This window comes from Passer domesticus, chromosome 1, assembly GCF_036417665.1.
Source record: "Passer domesticus isolate bPasDom1 chromosome 1, bPasDom1.hap1, whole genome shotgun sequence".
NCBI lineage: Eukaryota > Metazoa > Chordata > Aves > Passeriformes > Passeridae > Passer > Passer domesticus.
In genome coordinates, this window is record NC_087474.1 from 3,583,925 (window position 1) to 3,606,436 (window position 22,512).

Below are 22,512 nucleotides of genomic sequence, written 5' to 3' on the forward strand. Positions count from 1 at the left end.
AGCGCGGGGGCGGGCGGCGGGGGGGGCTATGCAGGGGCGGCTCAGGTGGGCGCGGGGGGCGGCGTGAGGCCGCGGGGGGAGGCGCGGAGCGCGGGGACGGGGGCTCTTCCCCCGCCTCGGGAGGCGGCGGGGGCTCGGGGGGAAGCGCTCGGCGGGCTTCCCGGAAGGGTGAATTGGATTAATTCGCCTTTTTTTTTTTTTTTTTTTTTTTTTAAAGGGGGGGGGGATTCGCGCTCCTTTTCTCCCCCCCCTTCGCCGTGCGGAATTGGCGCCGGCAGGAGGCCGCGGTGGCATCGCGTTTGGCGTCGTTCCCACCCCCTTCCCCTCGGTTTCGCTCCTGGAGCAGTTGCTTGTTGAGGTTTTGGTTGTTTTTGGTTTTTTGTTTTTTGTTTTAGGGTTTTTTTTTTTCAAATACAAACCTGCGCCTTGATTTATTTTTTTTAAAACAAACAAACCAACCCGCTCCCCCCCCCCACCACCGCCACCCCCCCGCACACAAGCCTGCCTCTGAGAGGGAAATAGCCAGGTGGAATCTCACTCTGTTTCCATGGACAACCCGTCCATTATCACCCAGGTGACTAACCCCAAAGAGGAGGAGATCCTGTCCTGCACTCAGGATAAAGGTGAGCTGCTTTCTGTCTTTCTCCATGATTTTTTTTTCCCTCCTCCTCTGTTTTAAAATGCACGTAGTAACAACTCGCATTCTTCAGTGGCCGTATAATCCTCTCTAGGCTGCTGGGAATAGAGGAGGGCTTGTTGGGGTTTGGGCTGGTTGTGTTGGTTTTTTTTCATGTGATGAAGGTATTTGTGTGAAGGGTCTCTGAAACTGCCTGTTGGATACAGCTGAGAACTTGTTAAAAGTGTTTAAATACCTAATTTCCTCAGTCATTTTAAAAAATACTCTTGTTCCGTGCGGTTTGGGGAGGTAACTTCATAAGGTGGTCACTGTGAAGTTAGTGCCCTGCTTCAGGGAAGGGATACCTGTGCTGGGTGTGTTGGAAGGTTTTGAAATATCCGCTGGAAAGATTTTAAATTCTTCTCCCCTCTCCATTTTTTTTTTTAACCAGATTTCTTTCATATATTCCTGCCCGCCTCCCATTCCAGAATCTGTGCAGCTTTCGTGTTTGTTGGAGGTTACTTGTGCTTCTCAGAAAGAGACACAGGCTGCTTGTAAAAGCAGGCTCTGTTTAACTCCTTAGATAAATAGTTGTTGCTTGCGTAAGGCATCACACTTGGACTGAGTTTTACTCCCAAATGAGAGGAATCCAGGCTGGCTGAAGGATTCCTCTGCTTCCCTCCAAAGTCTGGATGTTGATGAGTGCCTTTAACCTTGTTTGCTTTTGGAAGCTTGGAGCACTCTTGGGGCTGTAAGTGGTTGTGTTCTTGTGTCTGGTGGGTGAGCAGGAGGGGTTCAAGTTTTGGGGGCTTGTTCATGGCTTTAGGAAGTTATTTGGGTGTCACTTTTATGCTTTGTTACAGGTAGTGCTGGTAAATAGGGGAGAAAGGGCAGAAATTAGAATTAAAGAGTTACATCTCCATGTTCCTTGGTAGGTACGGTCAGATCTCTGAGCAGTCATCTAAAATGGTAGATTGGTAAATCTCCCACTGGAACTGGTGGATTTAGTGCCCAGAAAGCTTTTTATTTTTGTGTGGCTCATCTTGGAAATAGTGAGGGCTCCTGTATTGTTGGAGAAGTTGCTCCCAGTCACTTTTGACTGTAAGGCCATACATGAAATCTGTGTCTTCTTGCTTCACTAGTGCAGACTGCAGAAATATGGAGGTAGATCAAAAAAAAAAAAAACCCAAACCATCAGTTTTGGGGGGCGTTTGAACAAAAAATTATTTATTTTCGACATAGGAGCGTTTATGTAACTCTCTAATTCCTTTTGCTTGTGAGGTGGTACTTCCACCACGAGGCCTGGTTTGGCTCAGGAGATTTTTGATGCTTTGGCAATGTGGAGTGTGGGGTATCTGCAGTAAATAAGGTGCTGTGCTCTGCCTACCACTCCTCCTAAGACCTGTTTTGGGGTAGACATATGTGATACTGTGCTCAGATGTTGTGGCTTTAATGGCTTAGATTGTTGTATGTAATGGGCTTTGTTAATATCTGTGGCAACTGCTTGAAATTTTGGTGTAAAAAAGCCAGTTGAGACAAGCAGAGGAAGATTTGACAGCTCGGAATAAGAGTAGGCATCCACATCAAACAAGTGGCTTCGGAGTCCTCGGCAGAGCGAGTGAAAATATGCATCTAACTTGCATAACTCTGCAGTAACTTGCATAATGTGCATTGTGTTCTTGCTATTGGTTTGTCTTTGGCAGAAAATCGTGATGGTCTTCTTAGCAGAGAAGGAGCTTTTCAGGCTTCGTGTTCAGGGCTGGGCTGGGGGAGAGGGGAAGGAGGGGACCTGGAGTTGGAGATGAGGAAACTCCAGCGTCATCTTCAAGCAGGAGGTGAATTACCATTTTTTTTTCAGCTTTTGGGGTGTGTTTTTTTTTTAAACGTGGTTGGATTGACGATGAGCTCTGTGGTAAGACTTTCACATCCCTCCAGAGCAACTTTTGCAGCAGGAGATCCGCGGGTCTGTCCGTCCTGGGCTCTGGAAGGAGAGCGCTGCTTGCTCCAACCTCTTCCACGACAGGTTTTCCCCGTGCTGGAGGTAGGGAGCTTGTGGGAAGCCGTGTCTCTGCCTGCCTCCCTGGCGTGGCTGCACATCCTCACCCAAATTTCTGTCAGATTTCAGAGCGGTTTTAGCAGAGCCTTTAGGTCCAGTGAGCTTCGAGAGAGAGAGAGCCCGGAGCGGAGATGGGGAGTCCAGATAAAGCTCCTAGCAGGAGGCTGTGCTGAGTCTTTGCTGCTGGTTCAGGGTACTGGTACAAAATGGCTCACAAATGTGTTAAGGCATGATGAATTAACTCTCTGTTTCATGAAATCCAGAATCAGCTGAGGCTGAATTCTGGAATTCTGTGATAAGGTGAAATGCAGCAGCACTGTGCAGTGTGAGGCAAGGCTGTTCAGTTTAATGAAAAGCTGTTTTTTTTTTTTTTTAATCTGAGTTCAGGATTTGGCTGCAGAAGTAAATTCCAGGGTACTAAGTGGCATGTATTGGCTTTGGGAATCGGGGTTTTTGAGACCTTGTGTTGGTGTTTCTTGTGGGAAAAAAAAAATATTTTCTTGTTCAGCTGGAGAGAGGCAGTTCCAGAGTAACTGAGCAGCTGCTAAATAATGCATGTGTATACCTTTAAGGTTTTGATTTTTTCCCAAGATTTTTTTTAAAGCTTTTAATCAGATGTGAGACCAGCATTTAGCTTGATTTATTTATTTTAAATGTATTTATGTTTTAAGAGGAATTAGATGTGCAGTATAGGCTTTTGCCAGATTTCTCCTGTGCGAGGGAGCGAGGTTGGCAAGAAACAGAGCTGGTTCTCTGGTCCTGGGGCAGTTGTGTTTTTAGGTAAATAATGTGTTTTACAAATAAAAATGTTCAAGCTTTTTCTTGCTAGTCCAGGTGTATTAAAAAACAGCCTTTGAGATGAGTGAAGCTGTGGCAACTTGTTAAGGGGGATCTTTTAAACACTAAGAAGGATTTGTTAACATTTATTTTTTAAGAAATAGCAAAAAATTTTGAAGGTGGAAAAAAACAGGTCTTGGTATGTGAACCATTCCCTAATTTGTTGCCACATGGTGGTGCACTGGATTTAGTTGTCTGTCAAGATGAAAGCTGAGCATGGAAGGTTTGCTACAATCATATTTTATTATTATTATGTGTGTAATGTTCTCAAATGCCTGTGGTGCTGCTGGAGGATTTTGTGTTGTATTTGTGTTGTTAAATTAGTTCTGGGAAATAGGAACTTCGATTCTCCCAACTGGAGGTGATTCGTGGGTGCCTGGAAATGCTTTGGACACTAAATGTGCAGAGAATTCAATTCTCTGTTAGTTTTCTAAGTAACAGAAGAATAGTTCTTTGCAGAATGTTTTATGTTGTGGTCATCTGGTGCTTCTGGAAATTGGGAACATTAACAAACTTGAAGCTAAAATGGAGACCTAAGTATGTGAAAAGGAGGGCTTTTTTAATTGGGGTGAATGTGAGCAACTAAGAAAAATATAAATAAAAAGTATGAAGAAAAAGTGAAAGTCTGGATCTTTATGAATCAGTACAGATAAAATCAACCGGTTATTTTTAAATTTGTATTAATTCATATTACTCACAGACCTCTAATGTAAAATCTGTATTGTTAAATGTATAGAAAACTGAGCAGTGCTGGCAGAGCTGCTCTGAGTGTCATGTTGGGAGTGTGGTCGTGGATGGGCAACAGGCATTCAGTCCAAAGAAATGAATTTCCCTTTTCTACCTGCCTGCATTAATTTGATCCTCATAAATGATGCAGATTCTTGGCTGTTTCCAAGTGCCAGGTTCAATAGGAGTAAAAAACAGTCCAGTCCTTCAGGTCCCTCCTTCAGGCTGTGGTGGTTTGTTTTCTGTCTTCAGCTGCATCTTTCCTGACTTCCCTAAAATTTTCCTGTCAGCTGAGTGTCTATTTTCAGTTATTTAGAGTAACAGAATGTTTTAGTATCCCTACAGATGTGAATTGTCTTCTGCAATAAATTATATGAAAAAGGTTCACAATGGAACCTGAACCATTAGAGTTTTTTTAAAATCACAGTGTGAGTGAGTTTCTGGGGATGTTTTCACAAACTTTACCTTCTTTTCTTTCAAACAGTTGGAAAAAACCAGCAATGAGAGCAATACTCATTATAATTTTAAATAAGGATTTCTGAAGATCTCAAGTTAAAAGCCAAAATAAGTGTCTTTGTGTCTTCAATAAAAAAACCATTTTGAATATAGCTGAAAATATTTTGAATGTACTTTTTTGCCATTACATCACCAGGATTCAGAGTGCTCAAACACTTGAACATATGTTAATGATCCTGAGACATTGTCTCAACAGATTTTTATAATATTGACTTCAGAATTTTAACACTAAAGTAGCATTTAAAGGGGAGGGAAAAAAAAAAAGATGTGGAAACCACTCCAACAGTCCACTGGAATGTGAATTGCTTGCAGAGGGTAAAATTTTAAATCATTAACTAATGACATAGTTGTTATATGAAACCAGAGTAGCCATACAGTAGGTTTTATGTTCCAGGGGGACTGTAGTAACCTGTAGTAACCCAAGATTTGATTTAGGGTCACAGGTAACAGGCAGAAGTGCACTGGCAGATGGGAATGATAATCTGAATATCAAATATTCAGCCAGTCTGTAACCTGCAGTGTGATCATTTCTTCACAGTGCTTGTTGTCACCTGGAATTCATACTGGTTTCAGTGGATTTAACTGAAGTGTTCAGAAGTTTAATGTGCCTTTAAAAAAAAAAAAAAAGAAACCCAACAAAGTTGACCTACATTTTGTTAATTCAGTATTCAGAAATGCAAATAGCATTTTCTGACACAATCAGTAAAACGCAGTGTGATCGATGCCACGCTTCAGCTTTCAGAGTTTAAGCTGAACATTCCAAATAAGCCTCTGGATAACGGCCCCATTTGTGTTTCTTTAAAGGGATGAAAACTGAAATGCTGAGAAGGCAAAAGGCCAGGAGAAATGAAACTCCCTGACTTGGTCATTGTTGTGAAGGACGTCCCTGTTGCCCTCATAGATAGGTTTGACTGTGGGAAGTTTGCTTTCCCATCATGGAATGATTAATTTATGAGCTTGACTGTCCTGTAAAAGTCATCATTCCAACATGAAAATGGCTGCAAATTAGATCTATCCCACAATTTTATGTATATGTCAAATCTTAGCTCTTCTCTCTGTAAACAAGTGCACTTTTGATACTTTTTGAATTTTGAATTGTTGGCAATGACCACCATGGTTGGGGCTCAGTGTTACGTTTTCAATTCAAAATCCAGTTTCAGGCAATCCTGGCTATGGAAATGACAACTTAGGGGTTGAATTTGTCCATTTCTCATGCCCAGCCAACAGAGCATTAGACAATTTGAAGTTTTTCTGTCAACAAGAGCTAACATTTTCTTTGAAAAAAAAAAAAAAAAAGAGTAGGAAAAGCAAAGACAGGTCTAATTACCTACATTCTTGCTTAGGTTTTGCCCACTGTGTGAATCAGAAAGGGAAAATGTGGCTCATCCCTCTTTCTCCTCCCTGCCTGGGGGATATATCTTGCTGGGAGGGCAGAGGAATGTGGATGTGTGGAGGACCAGGAAGGAGCAGAGGGGTGCCAGAGTGCTCCAGCCTGTTTGGGGGATGGAGCAGGGAATGAAATCCTGCCCTTGGAGGCTGCTGGTGGGACAGGGAATATTCTGGTGCCTGCCCTGACCACTCTTGGGCAGTGGGGCCTCCCCTGATCAAGTCTGAGGGTCTCTGCCCACACATTGGGGTGATTTTGTCTGTCCCTTTATCCCAGCTCAGAATAATTTCCAGAAAGGGCTGGAATCTTCCAAGCTGAAACAGGAGAAGGGCTGATACAACTACGACGGGCCAAGCCTGTTTAGATGTTTATAAAGATCACATCTGGATTGCTGGTGAGGATTGTAAACCATCCCGTGCCTCTCAGCAGTGGAAACCTGGCTGGAAAAACCTCTCAGAAATATTCAGCAAAGTCTCCTAAATCTCCATGAGAAGGTTGTAGTGGATATTCCTGGTCTAAGCTCTGTTTCCAGCGCTCAGCTCAAACATCTCACTGGGTTTAAATGATTTGCTCAACTCCCAGAGCTGCAGGCAGGCACAGAGGAAGAGCCTTTTGTGCTTTAATGTCATCACAGACACTTTCTAGAGTTCCACGTTGGAAATGTTAATCTTCTGTAAATTCTGCTTTTGCTGGAGTTTGAGGGGAGCTTGCTTTATTTTTACTTGGAGAGGTTGAGGCATGAAACGGACATGGATGGGATGAATATGGAAAGCATAAGTAACATCTAAATAGATCTGAGTGAAAATATATTCCACGTGCTCTGCCATGGTATAATTTTGGCCTTTTTTTGTATTTCTGGAATGTTTGCTGTAAGACAAGAAACAAAAAATCTAAAGAGTCTTATACAGTTCAGTCCTTTCAGTGCCAGCTGCTACTGTGTAGCACAGATAGAGGCAGTAAAAATATCAACTTTAACCGAATGAGCAGAGAAAGTCCTGTTCTAAAGCTTGTAGGCTTTATTCAGCCTGTTATCAAAATGATCACTTGCAAAGTGCCACTTATTGTTTTCTTTGTACAAGATAATAAAGTATGATTTGTAAAAAGAAGAACCCAGTTATTAGAAGTGATTGGCTGCACTAGAAATGAGAATTCTATTATCTGCAAAATTTATGGCTAGTTAAAGCTGAATAAATATATGATAAACTTGGGTTCTGAGGGTGTTGGGGGTTGAAATGAGATTTTTTTTTCTTTATTTATGTTTTCAAGAAGCTGTTAGTCTCTTCTGAATGTTTATTAATATATTTAAAGCCTGACAGATGGGAAAATAAGACTCTGCAGGACCTATTTTGTACAGAGGAGCAGCCCCAAATAATGGATGCCTCATCTGTCAAAATCTAATGCGTATGTAACTTCTAAAATGTTTCTAAAAGATCAGAACAGGTCCGTAGGAGGCAAATATTTCCTGACCCTCAGCCTGCAGTTACAGTTTGCATATTGATGATATTGTTTAAAGTCAAGTCCTCTCTGCTCAGTAGCTGGCCAGTTGTTTGCTGCCACTGTTGCAAACCTTATTTTCCTGGTAGCAAGAGAAGTATTGATTTTTATTTGCTCTCCCCACCCCCGCAGCTCTCTGCTTCCTGACTTGTCCTCCAGGATTCCCAGCGGAATTGGCAGTAAAACGAATCTTGCTGTTTCCTGGCCTGCTGTAATCAGCAGTAAAATTTGAAACTTTCTTGTTTATTTGATGATTTGCAAAGCTTGGCTGTTCCCTTGGTGTGTGGGACTCCTCCCCTGGCGTCCAGGAGCCAGAGGGAGGGATGTGCTTCCAGCTCTTGAGGATGAATTCTGCCTTTGGGAACACTTTGGGGTAGATAAATCAGTTTGCATCCTCATAATCACCATAAAGAAATTGTGCCACAAGGGTGCTGTTACAGTGGACACGTGTAGAAAAATTCAGGTGTGTTATTTTTTTTAAGCAATGTTAGTAAAGAGTTTTTTTAAAATACACAAATTTTATACAAAGTCATTCTGAGCATGCATTTAACAATTGGCAGACAGTGCTGCTTTATTTCTGTCCACAAAAGCTGTCTTGTATTTTCATGCCTGAATATTTACATACTTGCATTCGTTACCCATGAGTGCACGTCCATGTGGTTACCAGGGATCTGATTACAGGAGAGCTTTCACAGGATCACAGAATGCTTTGGGTTGGAAGGAACCTTAAAACCCATCCAATCCCACCCCTGCCATGGCAGGGACACCTTCCACCATCCCAGATTGCTCCAAGCCCCATCCAGCCTGGCCTTGGGCACTGCCAGGGATCCAGGGGCAGCCACAGCTTCTCTGGGCACCCTGTGCCAGGGCCTGCCCACCCTCCCAGGGAAGAATTTCTTCCTAATATCCCATCTAACCCTGTCCTCTGTCACTTCTAAACCATTTTCCTTTATCCTGTCATTCCAGCCCCTTGTCCCAAGTCCCTCTCCAGCTCTCTTGGAGCACTTCAGGCCCTGGAAGGGGCTTCCAGAGCTTTCTCTTCTCCAGGCTAACAGCCCCAACCCTCTGTTTGTCTCCATGCCAGAGGTTCTCCAGCTCTCAGAGCTTTTTTGTGGCCTCCTGGTGTTTCTGCAGCAGGTCCACCTCAGTCCAGCTCAGAATGGTGGGTGTAGGTTTTGGAGTTGGTTTGCAGTGTGAGCATTCCCAGTTTTTTTCTAGTGATAGTCAGGTAGAGGCATTCTGCAGAGGAGAGGTCAATCGTGACACATTCCTAGAAAATATTTAATCATTTATATACTGGCTTCAGCCAAGCACAAAGAAAGGTCTAACATTTACCACCTGGAGAGAAGGGTACAATTATAAAGCATCTCATTATGCCTTCATAAAACCCTTAAAAATTTTTACAAATGGGCTTATGGGACTTTTTTCAACTAAAATTGGTTAAAGATGCACATTAACAATTTGATGAATGCAGTGTAAAGTGAAACATTTCAGGGAAAACACTTCAAGTATGTATTTCACAGGGATTTTTGGAATTAATCTTTGACCTTTCGGGGTTTTTTTAAAATTCTCTTCCTTGCCTTGTTTTACTTTCTTGCCTTTTTATCTTCTCCTCAGAAGATCTGGACTGCAGCAGCTGTCTCTTTGTGCTCTGATGCTGTTGGAGCTCCAGGGGCTGAGGTGTTTGGTGGCTGTGTGCAGGGGCAGTTCTGGTGTGTCAGTGCTGGGTTAAAGGTTGGACTCTACCTCAGAGATATTTTCCAAGCTTTCTGATTCTCTGAGAAGTTGAAGTGGATGTTTGGGGCTGAGGAGGTGCAGTGAGAAGGAACCCTTACTGTAGGGATAGATTGTTTCCTGGGAAGTTGGTGATATAGGAGCAGTCTTATAAGGAGAGATGTTCTATGTGTTGAAATTTAGGAATATAAAAGTCTTTTATCACCTCCAGTGGATGTTGTGCTGCATTTAAAGGGAGGAAATGCATGGAAAATAACCAGAATAATAGAATAAATATACCAGGACTCTTCCCAGGGTACAGCATGGCTTCAGAGTGAAAGGCAGATTGTTGCGTTTGGATTAAAGGAAATATTTGCTCATGCCTCATACAGGTGACCTGCATAACCTGTGAAGAAATGATTTCCAAAACTGTTTATCTGGGAGTTCCTAAACAGGATTAACTGGCAGCAATTTGCATTTGTTATAACTGATGCAACCTTTTAAAGGTACTGAAAACCAGTATTATAAAGATACTGATTGTGTTTCAGCATATGAATTGTGTGTCATCAGTCATAGAAAGGTTTGGATTGTAAAGGACATTAAACATCATCCAGTTCCAGCCCCTGCCGTGGGCAGGGACACCTTCCACTAGACCAGGTTGCTCCAAGCCCCATCCAGCCTGGCCTTGAACATTTCCAGGGATGGGGCAGTAGAGGCAGGAAGGGTAAAATTTCATTACAACTGAGCACATCAAGTGTTTGTGCTTCTGTTTATCCTGAACTCACTGACACTTTTCCTGTGCTGGGTTATGGGTGCTCCAAGATGATCACCTTTGCCAAGTCATTTGTTGGCCAGCTGCCAGTTCTCATTACTTTTTATGATGTGAAGCTGATTTTGTTGAGAATCCACAAGTTGAAAGTGATTTTGAGAGTTTTGGAAGTGGGCAAAGTGGGGAAGGTTATGTTAGTTGGGGAATTAAGAAAAGAGAAGGAAAAGAATACTGAATGCAATCTGCAGAGCAATTCATTTGCTAATTACACATTGACATAAATTGGAAAGTCCCAGAAGGAGGGGGTTTACAGCATAACTGGAAAACAATTTGCATCTGTGTAGAGGTCTTTGCTTATCCACAAAGGAATGAGATTTTAACTGGATTTGTTTAATCAGGTTTATGGTGAGTGCATAGGCCTTCCTTTTTCCTCACATTGCAGGATCTCCTGTCTTTCTGGAAGATTCCCTCTTGTGTTGAGATTAAATATGTCAAAGAAGGATGTATGGTGAAGTTTAATGGGATTGAAAGTGAAACCTAAGAAAAACCAGGAAGCGTCCTTCTGAATTTTAGAGTGGATTGAATACACGAATGTTTCTGGCTCCAGATTACCATGATAAAACTGACAGCTTAATTCAAACTTGGCCCTGAAATTCAAATGTTTTTTTTTTCTTTCCCCCTGCCCTCTAAGAAATCTGAAACACTCCAGCAAATTCTTGCTGTCTCTGCTGGGAAAGTTGCTAATAACTAATTGTGCACACTAATTACATGCTAACTAGTGTTGCTACAAAGAGCATTCAGTGTTGCTATTATGATAGTTTGGGGTTTTTTTCCCTATAAATCTTTCATATTTGTTGGTGCTCAACATGTTACCCTACACTTGCCTCCACTTTCCCTTTGGTAAACATGTCATGATGAGGAAAAGACAAAAATTTGAACAAAACTAGAAATCAAACTCGACAGTTTTGAAATAGGAATCTGTTCAGGTCTCATGCCTGTATTTACTTGTGCTGTTGCTGCTGCACATGATTATAAATTACCTGTTTAGCATCGTTCTGGCAGGCAGGGGAGCTGTGAGAGCAGAATGTTTTTAAAAATGTCACTTGTGGCAGTGATGGATTCTTTTCAGTACCTTGAAATCAATCAGTTATTTATCCTAAACATAAGAGCTAAATACTGTTACTAGCTCATGATACACAACTGTAATAACATTAAAAGGGGAAAAATGAGCTTTCAGAGCAAACCTGGCCCAGATGCAGGGAACAACCTCAGCAGGTTCCTGGGGACCAGGTGTCCCTGGATCCCTCAGCCAGGTGCCATTCCACGGGTGCAGAGTAGCCTTTAGTAACTAAAAACAAGAAATCAGAAGGTGGTTTTGCTTTATAATTTTTCTAAGTGTCCTTTCAGGAAAAGTCCTCAATAGAATGAAACTCTGCCATTTCATTTTGTGTGATATGCTGGATTAAGCCCTGAAGTACAAAACTTTTTGTTGACCATGTGCAGTTGTGGTTCTGTTCAAATACAGTTTCCACAGTGGTGAATTTCTGATGTCCCAGATGGTTCTGGCTCTTTCCCTCATCACCCGAAATTATTTATTTCACCAAAGTCTCCTCAAATAACAATTGCAATCTTCTTAAATTGTAAATCTAAAAATATTGATTATGGCTTTGCAACATAAAAAACAATTACCTGTGCTCCTAAATCCAGGAAAACAAAAAAACCAACACAAACCCCAGCCAGGAATAAAATCAAGCAAACCAGACTAAAGCACAGAAAGAATTCCCAGTAATATTAGCAGGGGTACAAGCTGTGAATGTGAAACTGCTCCTGGAAATGTGGCAGGTGACCTTGTGGTGGTGACCAGGAGGACACAGCAGTACAATTTTCAGCAAGGTGACCTGGCACTCAGCCTGAACAAACCACTCTGCAGCCCCTTGAGAAAGGGGGATGCTGCTGTACGAGGGTGTGCATTTGTCTGAGTGTTGTTTATACTAAAACACAGAAGTAACTCTGGTTTTATTTTGGAAATGCCTTTGATGGGCACTAAAAGACAGATAAGAGTGAAATAAGTCTGGGCTGACTCATTGCAGAATGTGCTGAGATAATCTTGAGTTCCTGTTAAGGTTAATATCTGTTTAGTTTAGGCTTTGTTTATCCTTGTACTGTGGATAGGGGGTGTTGGAATTTGCTTGAAATAATTCTAGAAATTCATAGGTAAAAGTTCATTATTTTTTCAGCAAACAATGCACATAGTAATTAACAAAAAAAAACCCTTGATTTTTTTTTTTTCTATTGCTGATGGTGAAAGGCTGAAGTAAAGTGTTTCCAGTGGCCACTTAAAATATCAGGTGGAGTCAATGGGAAAACAAAACTTTATGGTGCTGTTTTTAAACTGTTTTCCAGTAATTGTCAGCCAAATACATGCTGCTCTTTAAAAAAAAAATATTGCAGTTTTTGTTATGAAGATGATTTCTGAAGTCCCGCTGTAGGTGGTCCTGGTATGAAAGCCTTCAAGTAATAAATGGCTTTATCTTCTCTTCTGCTAATAAGGTCAGTAAAGGTTTCTCTTTTGGATATAATAACAAATTTCAAAGGCATAAGAATCCTGAGTGGAAAACACGTTCAGAGTTATCAGGTGATTGGCAGCTGCTGCTGCTAGGAAGTGTTGTACAGGAATAAACTCCTTTTCTTGCTTTAATTAGGACCATGTGTGTACAGCAACTGTGATTGTCTGGGGAGCTGCATCCTGTATTTTCAAATAGCTGATAAAATGGTGCAGTTGTGGAAGTCACTGCTAAGTCCAGTGGGCAGATGTCTTTGAAAACTCTTTTGGTTTTGCTATTTATTCATTCAAAGCAATCAGACATTGATTGAGGTTTGATTTTTTTTGCTGGAACAAAGTAGACGCAGTATTTTTTCCTCAGGTGATAAAGCAACTGTTTGGGCCCAGTTTCCAAGAACATATAAAAAACCCACCAAATTCCAAGTTTACTAAGCAACTAAAACACCTGTAAATTGTTGTTGTCTTTGCAGAGTCTGCATGGATTAACTTCTCTGTAGTGAGTTTTGTTGCATGGGAAATAATAGCAAAAATAACAAGAAATGAACAAGAGAAATTAATATGAACACGTTAAATTCTTGATCTGTGTTCTGGTGAAAGGGACCATCAATATTTACTAGAAAATTTTAGTTTTAATTCGAAAATTAAAATTTTAATTCTAGGATTTTTAATTGTAGAAACAAAACCTGTCAGCTGAAGGGAGGGCTTGGATGCTGGACCTAAAGATACTTCTTTGGAAATGTTTGGGTAGAAGTGACCACTAACGCCCTTCCCTCTGGAAAACATCCCATCTATTTATAGCACTTCCCAGAGGATAAATGCAGCCCTTGGAACGCTCACAGGAAATAATAGCAATGTGCCTCTAGACCATGAGCTGCCTTTTGGTCCAAGTGGCCAAATATGTCACTTTTCTTGATTGCTGGGGTGACCACATCTCGTTGTTGCTGCCTCTTGTGTGGAGGCAGCAGGTGCCAGGAGATGTCCCAGGGCACTCCCTGCCCATCCCTCTCTTCTGGGGGAAGTTTTTTGTTGGTTTGGTTTGGTTTTTTTTCTGTGTTTATTGACAAACACCACTGTGTTTTCACAATCCATTTCAGCCTTTTTCAGGAGAAGCTGAGCCAGATGTTGTGTTGTCTCTCAGCTGTGGATGTGTGACTGAAAGAGGCAGTGTCCTGCTCATCTCTGCTCATCCCAATTTGGCAATAATTGTCTCCCAGACCAGGCTTTCTGCCATCATTGGTGTTTTCAGTTCTGTCATTTGGCTTGCTTGGAGGGGTCCTAAATAATGCAGTACTTAAAAATCTGGTAGGTCTTCTTCAGTCAAGTATTCAAACTGTTGCTGGAACCATTTCCATATCTGAAAAAAGGAAATATTGCTGTGCCTGTTCTTTACCAGGTGCTGAGGAACAGGAGAATTTTCCTTCTTTTTGGTTGAGAAAAGTTTGAAGTGAGGGCATCTTCCATTTTGTTCCACGTGCTTGAATAGTTTTTGGTTTTGGTAGGGTTTTTTTGATAAAATAATACATGATAATAAAAATTTTAAGTGTGGCTTTGTCCTGTGTGCATGTAAATAAATTGGGTTTGTCTTAAAATTTGGCAGAGAAAACACAGGTGCTGTAGGATGCAGCTGATCCCAGTTGTCTGGTGAAGGATGACATGAATCTTGGGGACTCCATTAACAGTGAAGAAGATTTTCACTGACTTCTATGCAGAGATAAGTTAAATGGAGTTCAAAATCCTAATTTGACAGCTTTACCACCAGCTTTGTCACCCTGTGTTTCAGCCCTGAGGTTTGGCTCCATGTCTATGGCACTGGGGATACGGACCTGCAGAGTTCCACCATTCAGCTCCTCTTCACAGGAGAAAGGAGAAGAAGAGGGGAAAACTTGGCAGAAGAAATTCAGTGGTTGGTGGTGGTGTTCTGCTTCTCTAAGTTTAGCAGCCTTGGGGGTGGTTGTTAAAATGAACTTTCAGATTTTGAAAGCCAGCGTTGGGAGCAGCGTTAGGTAACGCGATGCCTCAGCGTGCTGGAAGCCCATCAGTGCTGCCAAACCCCCAACACCTGGGTGAACTTACAGTAATTCAGTAAAAAGGGAAGAGGTTTAAAAGCTCTCCCCGTTACAGGCAAGAATTTTATGGTTTTGTCATGGATGAGCTCGAGGCAGAGTATTTAAATTGGGATTTGTGGAAGTTTCATGTCACAGCAAAGTCCTGTAGCTCTGCTCCATAGAAGCAAACCTGAACCCAGCATCAGCAGGGACCCGTTGTTTTGCCACTGTAGAGAAACTTCTTGTGTCTGTTACACAGGCAGGAGAACAATATAGAGGCTTATGGAAAGGCTGCATTATCCCAGGGGCCTTTTGGAGGGATGTCACTCTTTCTATAGGATGGTAGCAAATGGCCCATTGCAAAAAGCTGCAAGTGAATTGGATAAAATATCACCTCTCCTAATTCTTTCTCTGATGGATTTTGTCAGCTGCCTTCCTGAGTGAGTACCACCAACTTTCTGTGTTTATCCTTCAGCATTGCCATGAAATCTTTTCTTTATTGCCTGTTTCTGAATTAAATTATTTTTGCAAGATCAGGAGCTTTGCATGATTATTCAGGATAATTCTTTGTAAGAAATTTTTCATTTCCTGCTTTTTTGAGGGAAGAGCATTTCCTGCTCTTTTTCCCATGCATCTGAGGGAAATCAATACTCAGGTCTGAAAAGGGAGGTGGATTCATCTGAGATAATGACTTAACACTGGCTGTAGTGGGAAATGGGGTGCTGTTGTGAAGTGAGGGAAGAGGTCACATGGACACTGGATTCTGACTGGATTTATCTTCCATAAATTTTGGTAGTCCAGGGAACTGCTAATGAAAAAGTCCAAAGCCTGCATCCTACTAGAAGAATTCCATACTGTCCTATTTTGTGCTGTATTTCTCTTTTAATGTATTCAGGAAGCATAAATTTACTGCACTCACGGTGAAATGAAGTTTTCACAGCTGTTTAGAATGTAGACTTTATATTATTTTTAATGAATTTCATTGGATTTTCAGTGATTTTGGTCTTCAGAGTGCTCTTGTCAGTGGAGAGAAAGATGCAGCAATGGGGAATCCTTGGCAGGGCTGTTCATGGCTTCTGTCTCCCTCATACCCACCCTTCTCCTCTTGTGAACTTGGAGCTAGGGTATTTTGGAATCTTGTCTCATCCTGCAGGTATTTGTGCCTTGGCTCCTGTACAGGACTTTGTGTGAGCTTAGCTCTGGTTCAGGGGGAGGCATTAACACAGGTATTTGTGTTTTGGGTTGGATTTACAGCCAGCTTTAAACTCCTGCCCTGAAATTCTCCCTTAGGACCAGATCAAATCATTCTGCAGACTCAGCTGGGAGCTCAGGGGTGTGATGTTAGTGGGGCTGGTGTGTGGCACTGAGGATAAAATTCAGCTCACTGCTGGAGCTTGGCAGGGTGAGATTCATGATCAAAGTTCTCAATGTAGGAAATATTTACGGGGCATTTAACAGATAGTGAAACTCTAACACTGTTCACCCTTTTTCTGTGATCACTGATCAGCGAGGTGGTGTTTTATTTCCACTGGCAGACTGTGAGATTGCTTGCTCTACCTCTACTGTTAATGTCCCAGAAAGTAATTTAAGGGAATGGGGATGCCTGAAAAGTTAGGATCTAGAAAAAGAGGATAGGCCAGTATTTCTACAGTAAATAGAAACCTGAGAAAAAGGAGAGCATGGTAACTAAGAGAAAACTGGAGGAAAGATGGAGGAAAGCTTTTAAGGAATTCAGTGTGATGTAAATGTCAGTTTGAAAAAAAAAAAAGTCACCTTTCAGGTGTCACACAACCCCTTTTAAGGTTTTCTTCCTTGGCAGTATAGGTTTTCAAGATAAAAATACTAAGCTTTAATTTTCTGCTGTAGAAAAGAATTTAAAAGAAAAGGCTTATTGTTCATACAAGACTGGCAGACTAATGTTAGAGAGGGATTTTTTTAAAAAGCAGTAGGGTTTTTAACCCATTAATGTTATTTCAGCCATTGTAAATAATTCTTTGAGTAGCTGAGGGTTAGTTTGTGCTCCTGTGATCACATGGAACAACTGTAGGTAAATACCTGTTGCCTACACTTGAGTTAATTATTGTGAGAGGAGGTTCCAGGAATTCAGGTTGGAAGGGACTTCTGGATGTCCTTGTTCAAAGCAGGGCTGAGGGTGCTCTGAGCATTCTCCTGTCAAATTTGGAGCATCTCCAAGAATGGAGATTTCACAGCCTGTCTGGAACCCCATTTGAGTGTTTGACCACAGAAATTATTAATATTTAGGGCAAATTTATCCTGCTGCAGCTAGGATCTGCTGGTTCTTGTACTGCTCCTGTGTCTGTAGCTCCACAAATCCCAGTCCATGTTCTACATAACCTCCTCAGAATCTGTATCTGCCTGAATTGTTAACCTGGTTATTAAAGGACTAATAAAATGCTTGTTTGTCCAGTGTTTCCCTCTTACTCAGGCAGTTCTGTGTTTACTTAAATATAATTAATTTGCACAGATCCTTCTCTTCCACAGTGTTTGTGGTGATTTTCAGTTTAAAGCCAGTGCTTCATTCTGTCCTCACACCTGCCTTGGCTATATGTGTTTCCTGTAGCTGTAGATTCCTCCTTAAAAAAATAATAACAATTTTGTTATGCTCTCATCTAAGCCATTTTTTGGTGTAGTATAATTATCTGTTGGAAGTAGGTGCCCTGTTGTACATTCACAGCTTTTCAGGTTTTCCAGAGTAAACAAAAATCCCACTTTCAGCTAAGTCATACTGCATGTCAAAACCCCCTCAGGATTGTTAAGTCACTTCTTTTGAAAGGGATGTTCTTCTTTTCCAGCCCTCTTCTGATAAAGATTTAAGGTGCTGCTTCTTGAGATGCTCTGCTCAAATTACTGAGTATTCCAGAAAAATACACTGTTCAACTTTTTAAATTTGCCCAATTACATATCCAGAAAAATGAATAATGTATATTCATCCTCATTCTTGAATTCAGCTGAAGTTTGGATTCAAAATTTAGATGTCATTCTTTACCTCTGAAATTCTACTTTCTCTGCTTTCAGATTCAGCAGTTCTTAATATCCTGCAGCAATTTTGTGTGGCACTTTGATACATGTTCTGTAAAGCACACAGAATCTGAGTCTTTTTAATTTCACTAAGTATGAGAATGGCTCTTCCGTAGTGCAGAGTGAACGTGAGGAGGCTTTGGGCAGAAGTGTTCCTGCTCTGCAGAAAATTGGTGATTGTGGCCTCTTCCAGAAATGAGATGATGATCCATAAACAGCTCAGTGCAGAAGCTTAAATGATGGGTTACTTCTAAATAAATTTATATCTGACAACTTTTTCCATTTTTAATGGTGTTTGTGGGTTTTTTCCTAAATGTATAACAGTTTAAAATAGAATTTGAGGTTCTGCTGTAAGGTGGTGTCTGTGGGGGATTCTTGTAGGGAAGGTTGGGTTTGGAGGGATTGGCAGCATAGGAGACCTTGGTGCTTTGTGTTTGGGGGGCATTTTCAACCCTTCTTCCCTTCTGTCTGTCCTCATTTGCTGAAGCTGCCAGTGACATCTTCCTTCTGGGGTTACAGAGAATAACTGTTGAGATTAAGTAGGGAATTATTTTGTGGCATTAGTTCTGAGGGCTCTTTGTATTTATTTTTTAAATTTTTTTCTCTCTTTTTTCCTTTTTTTTTTTCGGTTTTTATGTGTAGGATAATTTTCCTGCTGTTTGATTTTCCTAAGACGTGTAGGACAGCAGTGTTCTAGGTACTACTTTTCACCTGTAAGATCCTGTGGTCTTATTTTACCACAGGACCTGCAGAGGTAAAATAACTTAATTCATCATACAGCCTGCTATTCTCACAGCCTCAAAAAGAATTTTAATAATTATTATTATTATTGGTGTTACTCAGAATATCATGAACATTATTTTTCAATGCAGAAGATTGAGAAAAATTAGAGGCGAGGTATCCCTGTTGAAAATCTGTACTTCATTTTACAAATTCCTGTGAATTGTCTTCAAAGAAAAAAAAAATATAAAATTACCTTTGTATCTCCCAATGAAATTCTGACATCTCCTTATTTTTTTAGCTTCAGCTTTCCATTTTGCAGTGCCCTTTGTTTTACTGCTGTAGCACCAGCCAGTCCATAAGAAGCCAAGCCCAAACTGCATCATGATGGCAGGTTGCTTGTATTCTGTTAATTCTCTCAAATAAAACAATTTGTGTTAATTACTGCTTGGGTTTCTCACATTATTTGTGCAAACAGCTCTGTTACACTCAGCAGCACATTTTCTGATTGTTTGTTTGTTTGTTTGGGGAGAGTATTAGTGTTTTCCTTCAGTGTTTTAAGATTAACATATCATTAAGCAGCATAATAAGACACGGTCTTTATTCTCGTGCAGTGAAATGGCAAGGGAAGGCAGGGCATACTCTTGCAGTTTAGTCAAGAGAAGTGAAAATAAAAACCAGACAAACAGCAAAAAAAATCTCTGAAAGTGGATGAGGGGCTCCCTGTTACGGGATAGCAAGGCCCAAACTGAAGCATCTGCAGTAAAACTCATGTTTGTGGAGGTGGTTATTTGTCCATTTTTGCCAAATGTTTCAGAAAACATGGACTTCTAGTACCAAATGAATCCATGCAGCCAGGTTTTGCATCATTTGGGAAAAACACTCTGATTTATCAGCACTGTTTAGTGTATTTTATAATAGATTGTGCTCTGTGTCTCTGGTATGGATTAATAGAGGTCCCTCAAATAACTGCAGTTTGGGAGATTGCCAGTTAAAGGAGTCTTGAGTTTTGGAGGCAAGAAGTTAATCTTTGACAGTGTATTTTTGACAAGTTACTGGAAATCATTCTGTGCACTCACTCTACTCTCATTTTCAGCATAACTGATGTCAGTGGAGCCTCATGAAGCAAAAAACCCCAGCTAATCCACATGTGTTGTATCCACGGAGTTAAGCACTTCTCCTAAATGGAACAGAGACTTCTATGCACAGAAAACTACTTTTTAGTGGGCTGCTGCACCTCAAATCCTGTCTTCACTTTGGGGTCCCTTGATACAAGAAAGACTTTGAGGGGCTGGAGTGTGTCCAGAAAAGGGAATGGAGCTGGGAATGGGTCTGGAGCAGCTGGAAAAGGAGGTTCAGGGGGGACCTTCTTCTCCTCTTCCTGAAAGGAGGGTGCAGCAGGGTGGGGATCATGCTGTTCTCCCAGGGACGAGTGACAGAATCAAAATAAATGACCTCAAGCTGCACCAGAGAAGGTTGAAATTGGATATCAGGAAGAATTCCTTCACCAGAAGGGTTATCAGGCATTGGAACAGGCTGCTCAGGGCAGTGCTGGGGTCACCACCCCTGGAGGGATTTAAAAGAGGTGTAGATGTGGCCCTTGGGGACAGGGTTAAGTGGTGTGCTTGGCAGTGCTGGGTTAATGGTTGGACTCGTTGATCTTGGAGGTCTTTTCCAAACGAAATGATTCTGTGCTTCAGTGATTCTGTGATGTGACAGCCTGCTGCAGCCTCATCTGTTCCTTCATGAGTTTGGCTCCCTTTATAACCTAAGTTTAAACATGAGTTGTATTAGGCAGAAGAAAGACAAACTTAAACCACACAACTTTTTTTTTTTCTCCTTATGCTCCATAGGGCTTTGCCTTTAAAATGTGATTCCACATGGAACAGATGGTGGTTGTTCCTCTTCTGCCTTTTCTCTTCAGCTCCTTTATTGACTAGTACCAAAAAACGTAGGACACTGGACTATCTACTAGCAGTTCTGCACTTAAAGTTCAATGAGTAAAAGCATTTGGCAATCCTGTGCTCTGAAGTGTTTCAGAAAAGCTGCTTCAGAAGTTCCTGAAACACGTGGGGTTCTTTTCTCATCATGGAGCCTTGTGGTGCAGTCCTGGTAGTTGGTGATCCTTGTCTGCCACTGATAGTTGGTAGCTTCTCATTTCCTAAAGCAAATGGTGTGCTTGGAGTGAGATTAATATTTATTTTTACACCTCTGTCCACAAAAAAACTGAGTTATTAATATGCACTTACATCTTCAGAGGGGTTACACACACACATATCCCTATTGCTTAAAAAAGGGATCCTCAGGCTGAAAATTTCTCAAGTCTGACCTCTTACCATCAACTTCACAAGTGCCACTAGTTTTCCTTAAGATTCATCCTTTTCTCCCCACTCTTTTTGACTTCATGACCCACTTGTAGAGACAAATGTGCCAAACAGGCTGCTAATTGTTGTGCTTGCTTTAGCTGGGGTCTATAATAAGGCATCTCATGATGGAAAGGTGGTTGCTTCTGTTGAAAACCTGATAGATGAACATGTCACCAGTGACACAGAACACGACAAATGTGCCTCCAGTCATTTCATTCATCACTACAAATGTGATTCTCTTCATCTGCTTGGCATGAATGTATATGCAGAACAGATTTGAGCATCCCTGTGTCGAGTGGTAGTGTAGATTAAGTGTGGTGGTAGAAACATTTGTTGTTACAAGAGCCTCTCTTGAGTTTGGGGACTTCCAGTGTCAGCTGTGCTGTGTGGTGACAGTGGTTATTGCTTGAGATGGAAACCCATTGATGTCCCTCTGAGGTGCCATCACTGGCCTGGAACATTCTGTTTCTTCTTTATTTTGCGCTCCTTGAACTCTCCAGATCTTAATTTTTTAATGTTACAAACAGTTGAACGTACAAAGTAATGTTCAGAAATAGTGTGTTTTAAAAAAAAATCAGCCTGGGACAACCACAAAATAATTTTCATCTTTTCTTCTAAGGGTGTTTAATACTGATTAAAGTGCTGGTGACCAGTTTAAAACCTACCTATAAGGAAATGTGTAGGTGTTGTACAGACCTGTGTGTTTTACCAATGCACCATGCTCAAAAGTTCATTTAAAAATACTACAAAATTTCACAAAGGTTATTTGTGTGGTATTTAAGTTAAGAATTATTTTTTAAAAATGCTTAAGCAAGCAAGAAAAAAAAGGCATTGAAAAAACACCCACCAAACAAAAATAATTGGATTTGGTGTGGTGCAGGGGAGTCTTGGTCCCATTGACAGCTTCCTTAAAAGCACCAGGGCAGAGCTGGTCCATGTTGGATCAGAGGGGAAATGTAAATCAAGAGGTGCTTTTGTGGGGACCTGAGCTGAATTCCAGATCACTTCTGTGGGCTACTCTGCCTCTCTGGCAATTCTTAAACTCTGAAAAATACAACCTAAGATTGTCTTGGTAGGAAAGTACGTTTCATCCCTTAAGAATTAGTACGCTCCTCTCAAAATGTGACTTCCATATTTCATCTGGACGTGAAGATTTGTTACAGCACTTAGGTTTTTAAATGTCTGAGTTGTGCACTGGTGAGAAAGGGTCAGTGTGAGCCACATGCTGTGCTTGGTAAAAGCTGTGGTTGTGAAAGGAAGGGATCAGGAGAATGCAGGGTCTGTCACAAGAGGGGATTTTGGTGGGGACAGTCCTTCACCTGTGACAGGGACACCTCTTCAGTCGCAGCCTCACAGAAGGCTTTGGTTGGAAAGGACCTTGAAGCCCATCCAGTGCCACCCCCTGCAAGGGCAGGGACAACTTCCACCATCGCAGGCTGCTCCAAGCCCTGTCCAGCCTGGCCTTGGACACTTCCAAGGATCCAGGGCAGTCACAGCTTCTCTGGGCACCCTGTGCCAGGGCCTCCCCACCCTCCCAGAGAAGAATTTCTTCCGAATATCCCACCTAACCCTGCCCTCTGTCAGTTTAAAGCCATTCCCTGTGTCCTGTCACTCCTGTCTCTTCTCCCCAGCCCCTCTCCAGCTCTCTTGGAGCTCCTTCAGGCC

The 22,512-nt window shown here is 41.6% G+C and overlaps 1 protein-coding gene across 4 annotated transcripts in view; it reads left to right on the forward strand.

Annotated features, from left to right (window-relative positions):
- Window positions 1-240: 240 nt before the first annotated feature.
- CTDSPL (CTD small phosphatase like) overlaps window positions 241-22,512 on the forward strand; it is an 80,348-nt gene continuing 58,076 nt past the window's right edge. For 3 of the 4 annotated variants that reach the window (XM_064422397.1, XM_064422532.1, XM_064422593.1), the window contains exon 1: window positions 241-623. In XM_064422397.1, the coding sequence (XP_064278467.1) occupies window positions 548-623 (76 nt within the window). In that variant the 5' untranslated portion in view covers window positions 241-547. Of the gene's footprint in view, window positions 624-2,304; window positions 2,452-22,512 lie in introns of those variants that run through there. The other variant, XM_064422478.1, reaches the window with a different exon arrangement.